Genomic DNA, 16,030 nt, shown 5'->3' on the forward strand with positions numbered 1-16,030 from the left:
CGTGTGAAGGGGTCGCCTGCACCTGCCGTCTGCCCCCTCCCACCTCCCTCAGCACAGCCCCAGCCGGGCTCCATCCTCCCTGCTCTTCCGAAACCTTCCTCGGGGCCCTCCCTCCAAAGGCATCCCCCCAGGTGATCACACCTGGTTCTAGAAGCCCTTTCTCCACCTGGCTTCTGCGATGCATTGTTCTTGCTGTCGTATTCCTTCCTCACTGCCCGTTTTTCTCCGGTGCCTAGAACAGTGCCTGGCGCACAGTAGGCGTCTCGCGTCTTTGTGGGGTGGTGGGGTTGAGGTATGAAGGGGACCTTGGCTTTCCCCTTCCCTCGGGCTCCCTCAGTTCCCAAAGCCCCGCTCCCCCCGCGTCTCTGTAGCAGGAGGGGGCATGTGCGGGTCACACCACGTGTCCTCTAAAGGGCTGTGTGGGTCTCACATTCTCTGCACCTGCCTGGAAACAGGAGAGAGGAATCACCTGAGAAGCTGGAGGAGAACTGAGGAACAGGTTTGGCTGGTTTGGGATGAAGGGAGGGAAGAAACCCGAGAAGCAGCCAGGAACAGAACCTCCAGGAGCAGAACCTCCCAGCCAGGAGCAGAACCTCCGGCCCGCAGGCCCTGGGCACCTGACTGTTGGTGACCGGAGCAAAATGAGTCTGTCGTGTGGGGAAGTGATGGACTTCCCTGGGGGGAGACTGAGACCCCGGAGTGACCGGTCACACACACACATCTGTGGAGAAGTGGGTATTTGGGGGCTTCTTTCTTGTTCCCTGTTGGGTGGGAGGCCAGCAGCCGCCCGGCCCTGCCCGGCCCGAAGCATGAGGAGCTGCCTGCCGGTGGCGCCGGGCCCGTCACTGGCTCCGCCACAAGCGTGTCCAGCCCTGTAGCAGCTTTTTTATTTGAAGGTGCAAATTGCTTTCCTGGATTCCTTCTTTTTAAGGAGAAAAAGACTCAACTACAAAGACTCAGTGGCCAGTCAAGCCTCTTATCCAAGGAGCCGGCCTGCCCTGCGGCCTGGTTGCCTCCGCCGCGGCAGGTGGGTGGCTGAGCGCAGGGAGCAGGTGGAGAGGGCTCCCCTCAAACGGGTTTCTGGCTCTGGCTGCAGGAGGCTGAACCTTCCCCAACTTTCCCGGGTTTGGTGCCGGGCGCGGCGTCGGCGCGAGGCGGTGCGTTCGTTTGCTGAGAGCGATGCTTTGAAGGCCCCTCTCCCCGCGGCTCTTTCCCGTGGCCTGGGCTTTCCGGGGAGGGCGAGGCCACCGGGAGGACGGCAGAGTCCCCGAGTACGCTGGCACATCTGGCCAGGTAGCTTGGTCTTGGCTCTCGGCGTCTGTTTCAAACAGACGTTTCGATGCCCCGCGCCTGGCAGCCCTCCCTGCCCCGGGAAAGCCGTGGTCTTTCTGAAGCGCTGCCCCGGCTCCGGAAGGCGTGGCACAGCCAGCGTGCACCGAGCCCAGAATTAGCACGTGAAGGGGACCTTGGCCTCAGTCTGGATGGCTCTGTCCTCCTGAGACCCCGAAATACAAGAAGACAGTTTAATATCCTGCCAAAGAACATAGCCACGGCGGTTCTTCAGTCTGGGCCGCCTGCGTTGTTAAACTGACCTACTTACTTCCCCGTGCTGGGGGCAGGGTGTCGCCGGCATTTCCTTGTGGCACGTTAGAGTGGAAAATATTGTGAAAGAAAGGAGAGCGTGCAGCTTGCGTGGTTATCGAGCTGACTGGCTGCCTGCCGGCCAGGACCACAGCCTGTGCGGCGTGGCACTTGTGCAGACCAGGCACCGTGACAGCGACGGGAGCGGCCACTCCTGCTGGGACCTGCCTGGGGTGGTCTGACCTGCAGAGCTCTGTCCTGGGGTGCAGAATCTGGGGCCAGCCCCATTTCCCCTTGAGCCTCCGGTGGTGGCAGTTTCTCTTCCACACCCCTTCGACCACTGGACCTGGGGGTGCGGAGCTCCACGTGGCCCGTCCGTCGCTCACGGCTCACCTGCAGTCCTCTCAGAACAGAGGCCATGTACCAGGCGGGGCTATTTCTGTCATAGCTGTGGTGGTGAGTCACATAGATGACTTTTCCCAGGTTGCCAGGGAAACAGGGCTGGGAAGTCAACCTACGGTCAAATTCTCTTGGCGAAAGGGAGCCGGCTCTGCTGACTGTCGGCGCCCTGCCCCTCCTGTTGCTGTCATCTGGGTCCTTGGAGGTTGTTGCTTCTTTCTGTCAGTTCTCAGATATCAGTCCTGCCCTCACTCTTGGTCCCTTCGGTGGCCGCATTGATCCTTCCGCAGACCTTGGCCCCAGCCACTCCCTCCACGGCCACGCCCTGGGCCCTGCGTCATCTGTTTCAAACGTCCCTCTCCTCATCTTCCACCTCCGTCTCGTGACTGCCCCCCAGTGATCTTTGACCCCGCTGGGATGGCAGCCCCTTGAGCTGTGGCCTTTCCACAGTCCCTGCCCCGGCTGTGCCCTCTTCTCTCTCTCGCCGCCAGCGCCCAGCCTGCCTCCTGCTCACCCTCCCCGGCCTGCCCCTCTTGCTGCCTCTTGCCCACTTGGCAAAACCTGGACCCTGGTTGCCTCCTACTCTCCACGCCTGTGCTGGCCCCGGTGTGGTGGAAGTTTCTGGAGAAGCCCCACTGCCAGGCGGATGGGGCTGCCCATCAGCTCACCACCCCTGAGTCCAGGCGGCCCTTCGATTGCGTTTCTGCGCCCGGTGCAGGCTCCCACCCTCCCGGACGGCACTCTCACGCCTCCCTGCCGCGCCGCCTCCTGTCCTCGCGCCGGCTGTGGCCTGTCGCTCCTCAGTCCACCGAGAAAAGCCACCAGGACAGAATTCCCACCAGCTCCCTGCGCCACACGGATGCCCCCACCACATCCATCCCATGGCTCTGCCCTCCTGTCACCATGGACACACCGGCCCCACCTGTGTGTCTGTCCCTTGGCCGCCTCCGGGCAGCTTGGTGCCGACCGCTCTCTGGGCTGTGTCTGCCAGCGCACAGCCTGGTGGTGGCGCAGCCTGCAGGGCAAACCTTTTGACCCTGCGTCCCTCTCCAGCAGCCTCCCCTTTCTCTACACATGCACACACGCTTGCGACACACGCACATTACATACACGCGCGCACACATGCGTGCACACACTGTTCCTCAGAGAATTGCCTGTCCCCTCTGTCTCCATTTTCTCTCGTGCTCTCCCTGCAGAATTTTGCCCCCAACTTTACTGAAACTGCTCCTCCTGGGTCACCAGGGGCTGTCTAAGTGAAGTGACCGATTCTCAGTCCCCGTGTTACCGACGCGGCAGCCGCTGCAGCCTCTCCCGCACTGACCACTCTCGCTTCCTTGAAACTCCTTCTCCTGGCTGCAGGACACTGTGCGCATCTGCGTTTTCTTATGTGTGTTTGGCCACGTCTAATCCCCCTGTCCTTCAAACACACGTACCCAGAGGCCAGCGTCCCTCCACTCGCTCGCTGGGGACCCCTCATCTCCTGACTTTGGACGTCTTCTGTTGGCCGGGGATCCCTGCGCTGTGTTTCCCGCCGGCCGCTCTGCTGGACTCCAGACCCTCCAGCTCTGTCCCCGTGTCCCCACAGACCTGTCGTCTCCGTCTTTGCCATTGTGCCAGGCCACTCCGTCCCTTCACTCGTTCAGGTGACAAATTTGGTGTCATCCTTGAATCCTGTCTCTCCCATATCCCATGTCTGGTCTGCCCAAGGCTCTGCCTTCAGATGTGCCCAGATACTTGATGACGTCGAGGAACCGTGGGTGAGAATGGTGTCGTGATTATGCTTTTAAAAATAGGCCTTATCTTTTAGAGATTCTCACTGAAATATTTATAGATGAAATAAGATGGCTGGCATTGACTCGGGATAATCTAGGCAGTGATTCTCAAACTTCGGTATTAGAGTCACCTGGCCGGCTCTTTACAACGCAGACTTCTGGGTTTCAAGCCCAGAGTTTTTGAAGCAGCAGTAGCAGCAGTAGGCCTGGGATGGGGCCAGTAATTTGTGTTTCTTTCTTTCTTTTTTAAGGGGGGACAGACCTCCTTGCTGGGCCTGGGACGTGTCAGGAATACTTCTGCCTCGGGACCTTTGCACATGCCCTTCCAGGCCGGTGGTGCCCCTGCCCTGCTCTCCACTCAGCTGTCTCTCGCTTCCTTCAGGTCCGAACTCACCTGTCGCCCTTGCACTGAGGGCTTCTCACACTGCACTACCTGAAATTTCACCACGGCCCCCGCCCCCCAGTAATTGCCACCCCCTCCCTGCTCACCTTTTCTCCTCTGCTCGTGTCACCGTCTGTACTGTGCTTATCCGTCTCATCTGTCCGCCCCTCCTGGCTGTGCCCGGCGGTGCCACTGCCCCAGGCTCTCACCCCACCCGGTCTGCCCTGCTGTCACTCAGCCATCTGTTACCCCTGTCCCTTCTTTGCTGCTGCCAAATGCCAGCCTCAGCTCCGCCCTGGAGCAGATGATTTCCGTCGTTTGGTTCACTGCGGTGTCCCTGTGCCTGGAAGGGGCCGGCCATGGCGGGCACGCACACGTGCTCGCTGGATCCTTGGGGGCGTGGACGCGGGACTTTCCCCGACAGGCCGGAAATTCACGGCCAGCAGAGGGGAGGCAAACACGTTCTCATGTGGAAAAACCTGCTTGAAATGCAACATAAAGTCTGGAAGACAGGCAGGTTCTGTCTGTGTCCGAGACAGAAGGGCAGAGTTGCAAATGGCCAGGTGCAGTGTGCAGAGGTGGGCATCCAGCCGTGCGGTGCTGAAAATAAACGGGGATTGGGGGCCAACACTGGCAAATCAGGAGTGTTTCTCTTAAAACCCTGCAGTCCTGCCGGCAACTGGCTACAGCTAACCATCGGCCGCCTGTTGAGGGGGTGTGTTCTGGGCACCCACAGCCCCTTCCGGTGGCTTCATTCACTCGCTGCCTGCCTGGTGCATGGGGGTGTCTGCTCTGTGACGTCCGTGGAGAGCAGAAAGGATGTCTCCTTCCTTCAAGCCTAGTTGAGAAAATGCAACTGTTTGGGGCAAGCAGGGTGGGGCGGTTCTGGAGCAGCCCCCTGGGAGTGCTGGGGGTGGGTGGCTGGCAGCAAGGGGACCCTGCGTCCTGTCGGTGGGCCGCACCCGCCTTATACATCAGAGGGGCCACGGGAGGCTTGGAGATGAAGAAGCTCACTGCAGAGACGGTCTTCAGGGAAGTCGGGCTTCGAAAGGACCGGCTCACCAATGAAAGGGTGACCAAGTGTTAGGGCCAAACTGTGTCTGCCAAAAAGACATGCTGAAGTCCTATCCCCAGTACTTTAGAATGGGACCTTATTTGGAGATGATGAGGTCGTGTTGGAGCAGGTGGGCCTCTAGCCCAGTGTGACTGCTGTTCTTCTGAGAAGACAGACGGCACACGGGGAGAATCTGGCCCCGTGATGATGGAAGCAGAGCCTGGAGTGATGGAGCCACTGCCAAGGAACGGCCAGCAAAGCCCAGAAGCCGGGAGAGGCAAGGAGGGGCCTCCCCTGCAGGGTTCGGAGACAGTGCAGCCCTGCACACACCTCGTTTCAGACTTCTGGACCTTCGAGAGAATGAATTTGTGGTGTTTTAAGCCTGCTGGTTTGTTTACATTTAGTCTGTTTGCGATAGAAAAACAGCATCTTCTCGTACGATTGTCCCATCCACAAAGGGAGTGGTCTGAGTTACTGCATTATAAGTCGAGGGTGAAGTTGTTTTTACGAGGGACTCCATCGTTTGCAGGATTGGAGTGGGACAGCGGCCCTGTTGGGTTTTGTTTGGTTTTAAAATATTAGGGTGAAAAGTCTGTTTTAACTTGTTTAATTTTCCCAGTGACAGGGACGTGAAGTCCACGCCTGTCATCTCTAATCCAGCAGGGCAGGGGGTCGGGTTTGTTTCCACGGCTCCTGCCATGGTCGTGTTCCCACCCCTGAAGTGCGGATTTGACCTCATCACTTTGTTTAGCGACTTCCTGTCGCTTGGTGCTATTTGGTCAGGTTTATTTGCACAGTCGAATGAATGCACAAAGGCCCCTTTGTGGCAGGGTTAACAAAGTGAGAGCCAGATGCTGCCAAGGCTTAGGGGTTCTGTGTGAAGGCTTGGTAAGGCTGCCAGGGCTGGAGTAAATATTTTTGGTGTCAGAATTACGTTACCACATTTATCAGCTCATCTACTGAGATGCGGCACCAAGAACTGCTGGCTTACCTCTCCCCGGCCTGCCTGTAGCACCTGTGGCAGGGACCTTCCTTGCCTGTGCGGTTGGGGTTTCACAGGCCATAGAGTAGGGGACTCTGCAGGCACATGACATAGTTGGACGCCTTAGCACTGGGTTTCTCATCACCTCCGGGTGGGGTGGGGAGAGGGTGCCTTGCTGCCGCCACCCCCCATCAGCGTGCGAGCAGAGAGCGGGGCACCTGTGGGCTGCAAGCAGTGGGCTGTATCCATCCGTGGACCCCAAAAAGGTCTACGTCTTACTTCCCAGAACCTGTAAACGTGGGACCTTCCGTGGCAAAGGGACTTTGCAGATGTGGTTCGGTTAAGGGCCACGAGAGGGGGAGGTGACCCTGGACTGTCCCGGCAAGCCCAGTGCTCTCACAAGGGTCCTTGAAGCTGGAGGAGGGAGGAAGGAAAGGGAGAGAGACTGGACGTGCTCCAGTAGATCAGCCTGAAGGAGGGAGGAAGGGGCCACGAGCCAGGGAGTGCAGACCGCCTCTAGGAGCTGGGAAAAGCCAGGCAGTGGCTTCTCTCCTGCAGCCCACAGAGGGGACGTGGCGCTTTGAGTCCAGTGAAACCCATCTCAGAATTCTGACCCACAGAACAACAGGAGACTAATACGTCGCTCTGCCACCTTTCTTAGCCGCTCTATCTTTTCAAGGCAGGTAGAAAAGTGGGACTGTGGCTTCCCAGTCCTTTTCTAAGGGACCTTCAGACCCTAATTTAATAGGAGCTTTGTCTGCTGTAAGTAACCCCCCAGCCCCCTGTTGGCGGCAAAGGCTGCTCAGTCCTCAGCTCCAAATGATCTCATTGATTAGGTTACTCTGCCCTCTTCCTTCCCCCAAAACCCCAACCAATGAAATTCAAGTGAGTATTGGGGAAAAAAATCATTAAACTGGTTCTTAACATTTTGGGGGCTACTAACACCTTTGAGATTCTTCTGAAAACTATGAGTCCCAGCCGCATAAAAATACATATAAAATTGCATTGTATTAATGGGATAACCTTCTCCTCTCATCATTTGTGGATGCCATACTTGTAAATTCACCTGCTCTCTAAAATGTGTAACGCTGAGGGCAATACTCAAAGACGTGAACAGAGTGGTGAAGTTGGAGTCGCCTGATCACCTGTTCCCAGCTGAGGTTGAACGAGGCGATGCTTATTTCAGTGCTCATACTGTAAACGATACTCATTTTCATGATTTTTAATATTTAGTGCCACGTTTTCCACATTTTTATGCTTTTTCCTAGTGGTTTCGCTGTTTAAAATGGCCCTCAGGCATTGTGCTGCAGCGCTGTCTAGCGTCTCTAAGCACAAGAAGGCAGCGATGTGCCGTGCAGAGAAAATACTTGTGTTTGATAACTTTATCCAGGTCTGAGTTACAGTGCGCCTGGCCGTGAGTTCCATGTTATTGAGTCAACAGTGTACAGATGGTTCTTGACTTATGATGGTTCCACTTAGAAATTTTTTGCTTTACGATGGTGCAAAAGCGATACATGTGGTAGAAACTTCGGGTGTCCACACCACCATTCTGTTTTTCACTTTCAGTACAGTATTTAATAAATTACATGAGATATTCAATACTGTGTTATAAATCAGGCTTTACGCTAGATGATTTTGCTCAGCTATAGGCTAATTTAAGTGTTCTGTGCACATTTAAGGTAGGCGAGGCTAAGGCGTGATGTTTGTTAGGTATATTAAATGCATTTTGGACTTACAGTATTTTCAACTTATAATGGGTTTATTGGGACATAACCCCATCATAAGTCAAGGAGCATCCGTGTATTCGGTAAGGTGTCTTTTAACAGAAACACACATAAAACAAGTTTCTGTTGGTTGGCTGATGAAAATGTTGTGGCCCGAGGCTCTCAGGACCTTAGCTCTGTATTTCCTCTAGGAGCAATGCTTCAGTTTCTGCCGGTGACTTCATAGAACAGAACGGCTGTGAATAACGAGAATCCGGTGTGTTTTCAGGTTGTTGGCCTCTCTGGCTATGCTGGTAATCAGCCTTTCTTTTTAAATCACGTCCTGTCACCAGTCCTGCCTGGAGAATGGAGGAAGGGGTCTCTGGTCTTAGGGTCTGTCCCACCTCTCTGCCCTGCCAGCTATGTCCCAAGCCCCAGCTTGGACGGACCATCCCCTTGGTGGGCGGTGGCAGGTCCTGTGTTGAGAGCCTGCTGCCTGCCCTCCGCCCTCCTGGGCCTGCTGCAGAGCCAGGCGGGCGCAGCCCACGCTGGCCCCTGAGCTGCCAGGGCTCACCGCTGGGGGCCGAGAGTGGGAAGAGCTTCGGGGGAGGGGGGGAGGTGGGAGCGTCAGACTGACCGTATTTCCAGTCCCAGTGGAGACACGTGGTCTGATGAGCACAGTGCACTTTGGGCGGATGGCTGAGCGGAACCAGGAAATTGAGTCTGTCCTGGAAAATGTGGGGCAGCAGGTCATCTGAGCCGGGGGGTAGCAGGATGAGTGCCAGCTAGAGCTGGGCTCACCCTCTTAAAATGCTCGTCTTAGCCTCTACCCTGGCCTTTCCTGAATCCACATCGGTAGAGACGGCAGGATGATGGAAGTCAGACAGTTCCAGGGCATCTGCTCTCAGGACTTGATGAGAGCTTCTGTTATGTTCTGTCCTTTCTCCCGTTTCAACATTTCACTTTGGGATCTTAGTTCCTAGCTGAAATTCCTTCACTCTGGGAGTCCAGGCAGTCTGAGAATTCCTTTCTTTTGCTCGGGAACAAGGCAGAGAAGGAATCAGCTGCTCTGTCTCTTACCTTCATGACGATGGGCAGGTGGCTCTTCCAGCCCCAAGGTTCTCGCGCGGGGACCACGGCCGCTGAGGGCTCTGCACGCAGAACGTGCGGGTTGGTTCTCCTGCATGGGGAAAAAAGTCCATCTTTGTGTTTATAAATCCTAACTGAAATTTAGCATTTCATTCAATTAGGAAGGCAGGCAGTAAAACCAGTATGCGCTACATGTCCGACTTGGTCACCACCGTGTGTCAGCCGTCTCCGACTCTGTCACTAATAGAAATGACAGATATCTGCAACCACTCTAATATGATGTGAAAATATCTCAATATAGTGTTCATTCTTGTCACTAGTTTGAAATTAATGTGGTTAATAGACCCCATAAGATCTTCTTATTTAAAATGCTAATACTAAATAAGGCACATATATTGCTATATTGTAACGTTTTTAAAAATATCTTGATAACTGGATTTCAATAATATTAGTGTCCTTTGCAATCCTACTTATTTTTTTTTTGAGACAGTCTCACTGTGTTGCCCGGGCTAGAGTGCCGTGGCGTCATCCTAGCTCACAGCAACCTCAAACTCCTGGGCTCAAATCGTCCTGCCTCAGCCTCCCGAGTAGCTGGGACTACAGGCATGCACCACCATGCCCGGCTAATTTTTTCTGTATATTTTTAGTTGTCCGATTAATTTCTTTCTAATTTTAGTAGAGACGGGGTCTTGCTCTTGCTCAGGCTGGTTTCGAACTCCTGAGCTCAAACAATCCACCCGCCTTGGCCTCCCAGAGAGATAGGATTACAGGCGTGAGCCACCGTGCCCGGCCAATCCTACTTATTTTGTTGATTTTTATAATAGCTTTATTGAGATATAATTCATATACCATACAATGTAATTACCCATTCAAGTGTCATGTTTTTAGTATATTTACAGGGTTGTGCAACCCTCACCGCAATCTAACTTAGAGCATTTTTGTCCCCTTTGAAAGAGACCCCATACTCATTAGCAATAATCTACATTCCCCCTTCTCCACTCTCAGCCCCTGCCAACCACTAATGTGCTTTCTGTCTCTATAAATTTGCCTGTTCTGGACATTTCACATAAATAGAGTATTTATGAAGTCTTTTGTGATTGGCTTTTTTCATGTAGCATAATGTCTTCAAGGTTGATCCATGTTTATATTTAATAATTCATTCTCTGCATTTGGAACATTATTTGAGAAGGGACTGCTCCTGTCCTGGCCAGAGGGGCCTGTGGCATCATTGTAGGGGAGAGGGCCTGCTGTGCCTGAAGGTCCTTCCCTCTGTCATTTTTGGTTTTTCACTGGGCTGTCCTCTGCTTGGGCATTGATGGTCACTGCTGGAGACCCAGCGGGCAAGGCAGGCCGCTCGCCTTGGGCTTCGCTGTGCCCAGGCCTCCCTCTCTGTCCCCGCCCCCCCGTGGCAGCAGGTCCTTTGAGGGCGGCAGGCATCTCCAGGACGAGGCCGTCAGCGGGTGATACTCGGGAGGAAAGGTCCTCACAAATGGCTAACGATGACTCAGTCCCGTTTCTGAGCCTGTGGAGGGTGACAAAGAGCCAGGTCCACGGTGCCTGTTCCCAGCCAGAGGCCAGAATCCCGGCGCCTGGGCCGCCCTGGCGCTCACCCCACCTCCTCCAGCCCCCGGGAAGCTGCCGGCGCTTCCAGAGAGCAAGCTGCTCGTGGGAAGGTCTGCAGCCTGCAGCGCCGTGATTCGAGCGTCGCAGAACCCCCACACTCTGCTTGTGGGCCGGGCTGTTGTCCGTGTGTTTTCTTTTACGAGTGGGTGGGGAGCCAGATTGGCAAACCGGGTGTGAATGAACAGGAACGAGCAGGAGACTGTCACTGATGTCTTCTGTGATGTGTTTCTCCCCCAGCTCCGGAAGAAAAGGAAGTCATTAAGGGACAGTACGGCAAGCTCGCGGATGCTTACGGCTGCCTGGGGGAGCTCAGGTTGAAATCTGGTGAGTAGCCGCTGAGCAGAGAGAGCAGCTGCCAGCCCCCGACTGCCACCGCGGTGGGCAGAAGCCTCTCGTGTTCACGTGGGGAGGCTGCGGGGCTCAGGCTTTCTGTTTTAACTGCTCTCCTCTTTTGGGATGTTTCTTTATACCCCGGAACCTGTTCCTCCATGTGGTGGGGGGTGTGAAGGGGAGCGTAGCCTGGTTGTCACCTGTCTGTGCTGGTGGAGGAGGGCGTGGCTTCCAGCCCTGGTGCCAGAGCAGCTCACCTTCCCTGTTTGCCACAAGAACCTGGGTGTTTCCAAAGTCTGGTCTGTGGCTCCTGCCCAGGGCTGTTTGTCGTACTGTAGAAAGGGTATCGAGGTGGGTGGATGGGGACGGGGACCAGGGCAGATGCCGGAGGCTCCGCGTCTCTGGACTCTCCAGGTGTATCTGGAGGGCAGAGGGGAGGGCTAGGAGTGGTTGGCAGGAGAGAAAAGCAGCCAACGTCTGATGTCAGACCCTCCCTGTGGGGTGCGAGGGAAGGAAACTTGAGGAAAAAGGGGCACAGTCACCTCTGTGACACCCCTGCTGTTCCTTTACCTTGGGAGCCCCGAGGCCCTGGGGTTTTGCAGCCACTGTTTCCTTCCTCCCCCCTCGGGCCCCGCCCCGTGCCATCAGCCACCTGGCTGTGATCTCCAGTGACTTCTGGGGCCAAGACCAGAGCGTGGGTTGCTTTCCTGATTCTTGGTCCTGCCCGGTCGGGATGGGAATGGCTGTGAATTGTCCCAGTTCGGGCTCTTCCCGAGCCGAGTGCACACTCCCCTCGTCGCACACAGCAGCTCTTTTCAGAGACCGAGGATTTCCGAAGCCGGCAGAGAGGCACTGCTATGCTTGCCGGTACTTATCGGGGTCTTCTCTGTCATGGGAACTATAATCCTGAACTATGATCACTACATTAATCATTTCCAAATTGCGTTTAGGAAAAACACGCAGTGCCCACGTGACAAAATGCATTTATGAAATGTCTGTTTTGTGCCAAGGGCCAGATATACGTTAACTTATTTAATCCTAAAAATAAGCCAATGTGGTAATGTATCTCGTCCCATTTACGGTAGAGGAAACAGGCTCAGGGTTGAAGTAACTTGCCTAAGGAGAGAAGCTTAGCTAGGATTCAAACCAGACATCGCTGCCTCCAGACACTTCATTTTTCCATGAAAATGTGCTGCCTGCCCACAGGTTTCTGCAGGGCGTTTTCCTCCGCGGTAATCTTTCTGAGGTTACAAACCCCGTGGCCCCTGCTGCTGTCGTGATGGTGGTGAGGACGGTGGCCTCACTTGTGTGGCGCTTGCCGTGTGCTGGGCCGATCTGTTAGCTGTGCTCGCCCAGCCACCTGTCACGTGGTGGCGTCGTCATCCTGCTTTGCAGGTGCAGAAGGGGAAGCTCAGAGGCTTAGGAACTTGGATTGTCTACTCTAAGGCTCATTTTTTTCTTTCTTTTTTTTTTTTTGAGATGGGGGAATCTCGCTCTTGCTTAGGCTGGTCTCGAACTCCTGAGCTCAAGCGATCCTTCCACCTCGGCCTCCCAGAGTGCTAGGATTACAGCATGAGCCACCACCCCTGCCTACTCTTAAGACTCATGTTTCACATTGTAACATCTAGGCCCTCAGGATGTGGTACAGTCCTGGGCATCTTACAGTTGTGTTTAATAGCTGACAACTGTTTCTGCTACAATAACGAATGACTCATTTTGCATCTGACGGGGACTGGGATTCAGTGAAGTTCGGTAACTGGCCCAAGGTCCCACCGTTCTCAACTGGTAACCTGGGTCTTCAACTCATGCCTCGCGGCCCCAGGGACCACCTCTAGCCACCAGGCTCTGCCTTTCCGAAAGGGGCAGGCAGCTGGGCTGACAAGTGGGGTGGGAAGAGCGGTACCTTCCCCATCCCAGGGAGCAGTGTTTTTTCCTGGGCTGTGATCTAAGATCAGCTATGGGGATTGGTCCTAACTGAGAGGAATGGCAGCCCCCAGAGAAATCTTGTCACAGCGAGCCAGGGTAACTTCAGGGTCCCTGGCCCAGGGGGCAGGGAGTGTGGAGAGAGGTGACCAACTCCTGGAGCAGCCCTAGGCAAGGCCCTTCTCCTCCCTCAGCCATGTCCTCTTTGGTGGGCCATCAGGTTAGGGGGCATTAGGTCCCTACCCCTGTTCCGATGTCCTCTAAGACCCCAGCCCCACCTTGCAGGGCGGGCTGGAAGTCTCTGAGCATGGTGCAGGCAGGTTTGACTTTTAGAACCCATCAGGATTATTTGGCCTGTTTTTAACACCTTCCAGAAAGTGCCCTAGGGCTGTGATCCCCAGCCGCCCCCAGGCTATGGACGCCACCAGTCTGTGGCCTGTTAGGAACCAGGCCACACAGCAGGAGGTGAGCGGTGGAAGTGGGCAAGAGAGCAAAGTTTCCTCTGTATTTACAGCCACTCCCCATCACTCCCTTCCGCCCCACCCTGGTTCCTGGAAAAATTGTCTTCCATGAAACCCTTCCCTGGTGCCAAAAGGGTTGGGGATCTATGCCCTAGGGCATCTGAAGGATGGAAGAATTGGGCCTTTAAATCGAGTTTTTCAAATCCCCTTCGGTTACATTAAAGGTCCTTTGGCTTTAACTTGACTTTCTTTTCCCCTGTAAGTCCCTGACCTAGAACTACGATCTGTTCTGATCTGTTTTATTTTCACCTGTGAGCGTGTCGGGCAGCACAGAGCATAACTCCAACTTCTGCTTGCCACCAGGAGACCAGCCGAGTCAGGAGTGGGCCTCCCTTTTGACGTGGTTAGCCGAGGGTCTTTGTACAAAGAAAGGGGCTTCTCCTCAGGCTCTTAATTTGGGACAAATTTCAATTGACCTAAATGAAAATGGCCTTTTACATTAGAAGTTAAGAAACATGCACAAAAATTGCATGACAGCTTTATCCCGAGTTCCTAGGTTTTTGCAGAGAGCCCAGAGTCCCTCATTCCTCCCTGAAATGTCAGCAGGAAGGGGTTGGCGCCCCCGTGATTAGCCAGGGAGTCAGGCTTCCTGAAGCACACACAGTACGAAGCATAGAAAGTGAGAACGTAGCAGAAAAAAGAATTTATCCCAGTGATTTTAGGGATTTAACTCCTCTTTAACCTAAGCTGTCAAGGCGTCCCTGTTTCATAGCCTCAGGGACTCTGTTCAAATCCCAGACTGTAATGAATCGTGTCTCCTGGAGTTGTGCAGTGGCCAGCCTGTGGCACTATACATGACAGCCTATAAATTCTCTACGAAACAGTCCTTCTGGATTCTGGTTCCAGCTTCACAACCGATCTTTTGTATTCATTTACTCTCTCTAGGACTGTTTTCTCATCTCTAAAACTGGGAAAACTGCCTCATCTCTGTCTTGCCTAGTTCTTATGAGATCTCCATGAGGTGATGAACATGGTTGCCTTGGAAAGCCTGGAGTGCTCCTCAGACACTAGGCAGGCTGGTCCTGGGCAGGTCGTTAGCATGTGGCCTGCGTGTAGTGGCAGTCCTGGGGCTGAGGGGCAGAGTCCACACTCCCCACCTCCACCTGAGGGGCTCTGCGTCTCTCTTCCTCAGTTGCTGGGAGGCCACGGGTGCTGAGTGTGGGGGGGCCTGGCCTGCAGATGGGTCACTTTGGCAGAACTTGGTGTGAGGGAAGGGGCCGGGCTGCGTGGCTTTGGGTCACGGACGCTGTGGGGGCAGGGGGTTACTCCACACAGGCTAACAGAGGGCTCATTTCTAGGGGCAGTCTGCTCGGAATGAGAATTTTCCGAAGATGGAGGTTTAAGTCTTTAGTCTTTGGGGATGCAGTGTTCTCTAGCAAGTCTTGAAATGGACTGGCCTTTGACAGTCTTAGAATAATTTATTTTAATGCCTATGCCCAGTGGTGGGCTGGTAAACATTTGACAGCTCTTTTTGGGGGAAGCTCCGATACGCAGTGTTTGCCAATTTCCATGGTGTGATTGTACCGACGTGGGCCGATTTCAGGCCACTAGTGTGGAACTGGGGAAAGGCGGGCCCCGTGGGTGCCCGTGAGCTGTCGTGCTGGCTCCAGCACCCGCTGTCTGCACCGCGCTTGTGTTCTGCATGGGGCAGGGTGGGAAGAGGGACCTGAGACTATGCCACGTGGTACGTGATGTTTAGGGCCGGCGGTGTCGGGAGGAGGCTTGAGGTTGAAGGTCCTCGCTTCACGGGAAGGAGGTAAGGCCGAGACTTCAGAGTCCCGTGTGTAGCGCTGTAAGCGGAGAGTCTGAGCAGGACAGAGGAGGTGGGGAGGGCAGCGGGAGGCTCCAAGGCTGGGCTGCGCCTGCACAGAGTGCAGCAGGACTCCGTGTTGTCCGATAAGCAGGGCGTTGTGTCTGTGTGTGACGCCTCAGGGTCCCGACACCAAACCCTCGCGGCCTGGTGACAAGTGGCCGCCGCTAGGTAGACATAGACCCTGGTGCTGCAGGGGCCAGGGATGTTGGCAGCTTGACTCAGAGTTGGGTTTTGGAGGCAGCCCTGATGAGGGGAGAATGTCTGAGCTGATGTTGAGGTTTTGGATTTTTTTTCCTTATTATGGTAAAATATATGTAACATCAAATGTACTATTTTAACCATTTTTAAGTGCACAGTCCAGTGGCATTAGGCACATTCACATTGCTGTGCAGCCGTCACCACCGTCCATGTCCAGAACTCATCTCGCCTTCCCAGGCTGAGACTCCGTCCCCATCAGACAACAGGCAGGTTGGCGCAGTCTGCTCTCCACCCTGCGGTGCCGGTGCCACGTGGGGCCGTCTGGACTCTGAGCCTTCTGCTCTCTGAGCGGGTGTGTATGTGTGTCCCCTCCCGGGTCTAGTGTATCTTCTAGCCTGTGACCCACAGCTTGCCCCTCCCCCGTCCCCCCACCGGACTCCGGCGGCTCCCTCTGACCCCTGCAAGGTCTTGCATTGGCTGGAGCCCTGGAACCAGAGCCTTCGACCTGAAAGGGACATGGAGACCACCGGGTGTGTCCCCATGTGAAGCCCAGAGAGGGTAGGAGCCTTGCCTGAGGCCCCACAGCCACTGGCAGCCCCAGCCCTCTGAGTTTTAGCTTTCTCTTGCTACAAGGCCCCAGACTCAGCCTCAACTGAGGAC

General features: G+C 54.9%; 1 protein-coding gene across 2 annotated transcripts in view; it reads left to right on the forward strand.

The window, feature by feature from the left end:
• Positions 1-16,030, forward strand: part of SYNJ2 (synaptojanin 2) — an 89,346-nt gene that overhangs the window by 11,543 nt on the left and 61,773 nt on the right. The window contains exon 2 of one of the 2 annotated variants that reach the window (XM_012646848.1): positions 10,823-10,909. In XM_012646848.1, coding sequence (XP_012502302.1) covers positions 10,823-10,909 — 87 coding nt within the window. Of the gene's footprint in view, positions 1-10,822; positions 10,910-16,030 lie in introns of those variants that run through there. The other variant, XM_012646849.1, reaches the window with a different exon arrangement.

This window comes from Propithecus coquereli, unplaced genomic scaffold (assembly GCF_000956105.1).
Source record: "Propithecus coquereli isolate 6110/MARCELLA unplaced genomic scaffold, Pcoq_1.0 Scaffold25, whole genome shotgun sequence".
Lineage (NCBI taxonomy): Eukaryota > Metazoa > Chordata > Mammalia > Primates > Indriidae > Propithecus > Propithecus coquereli.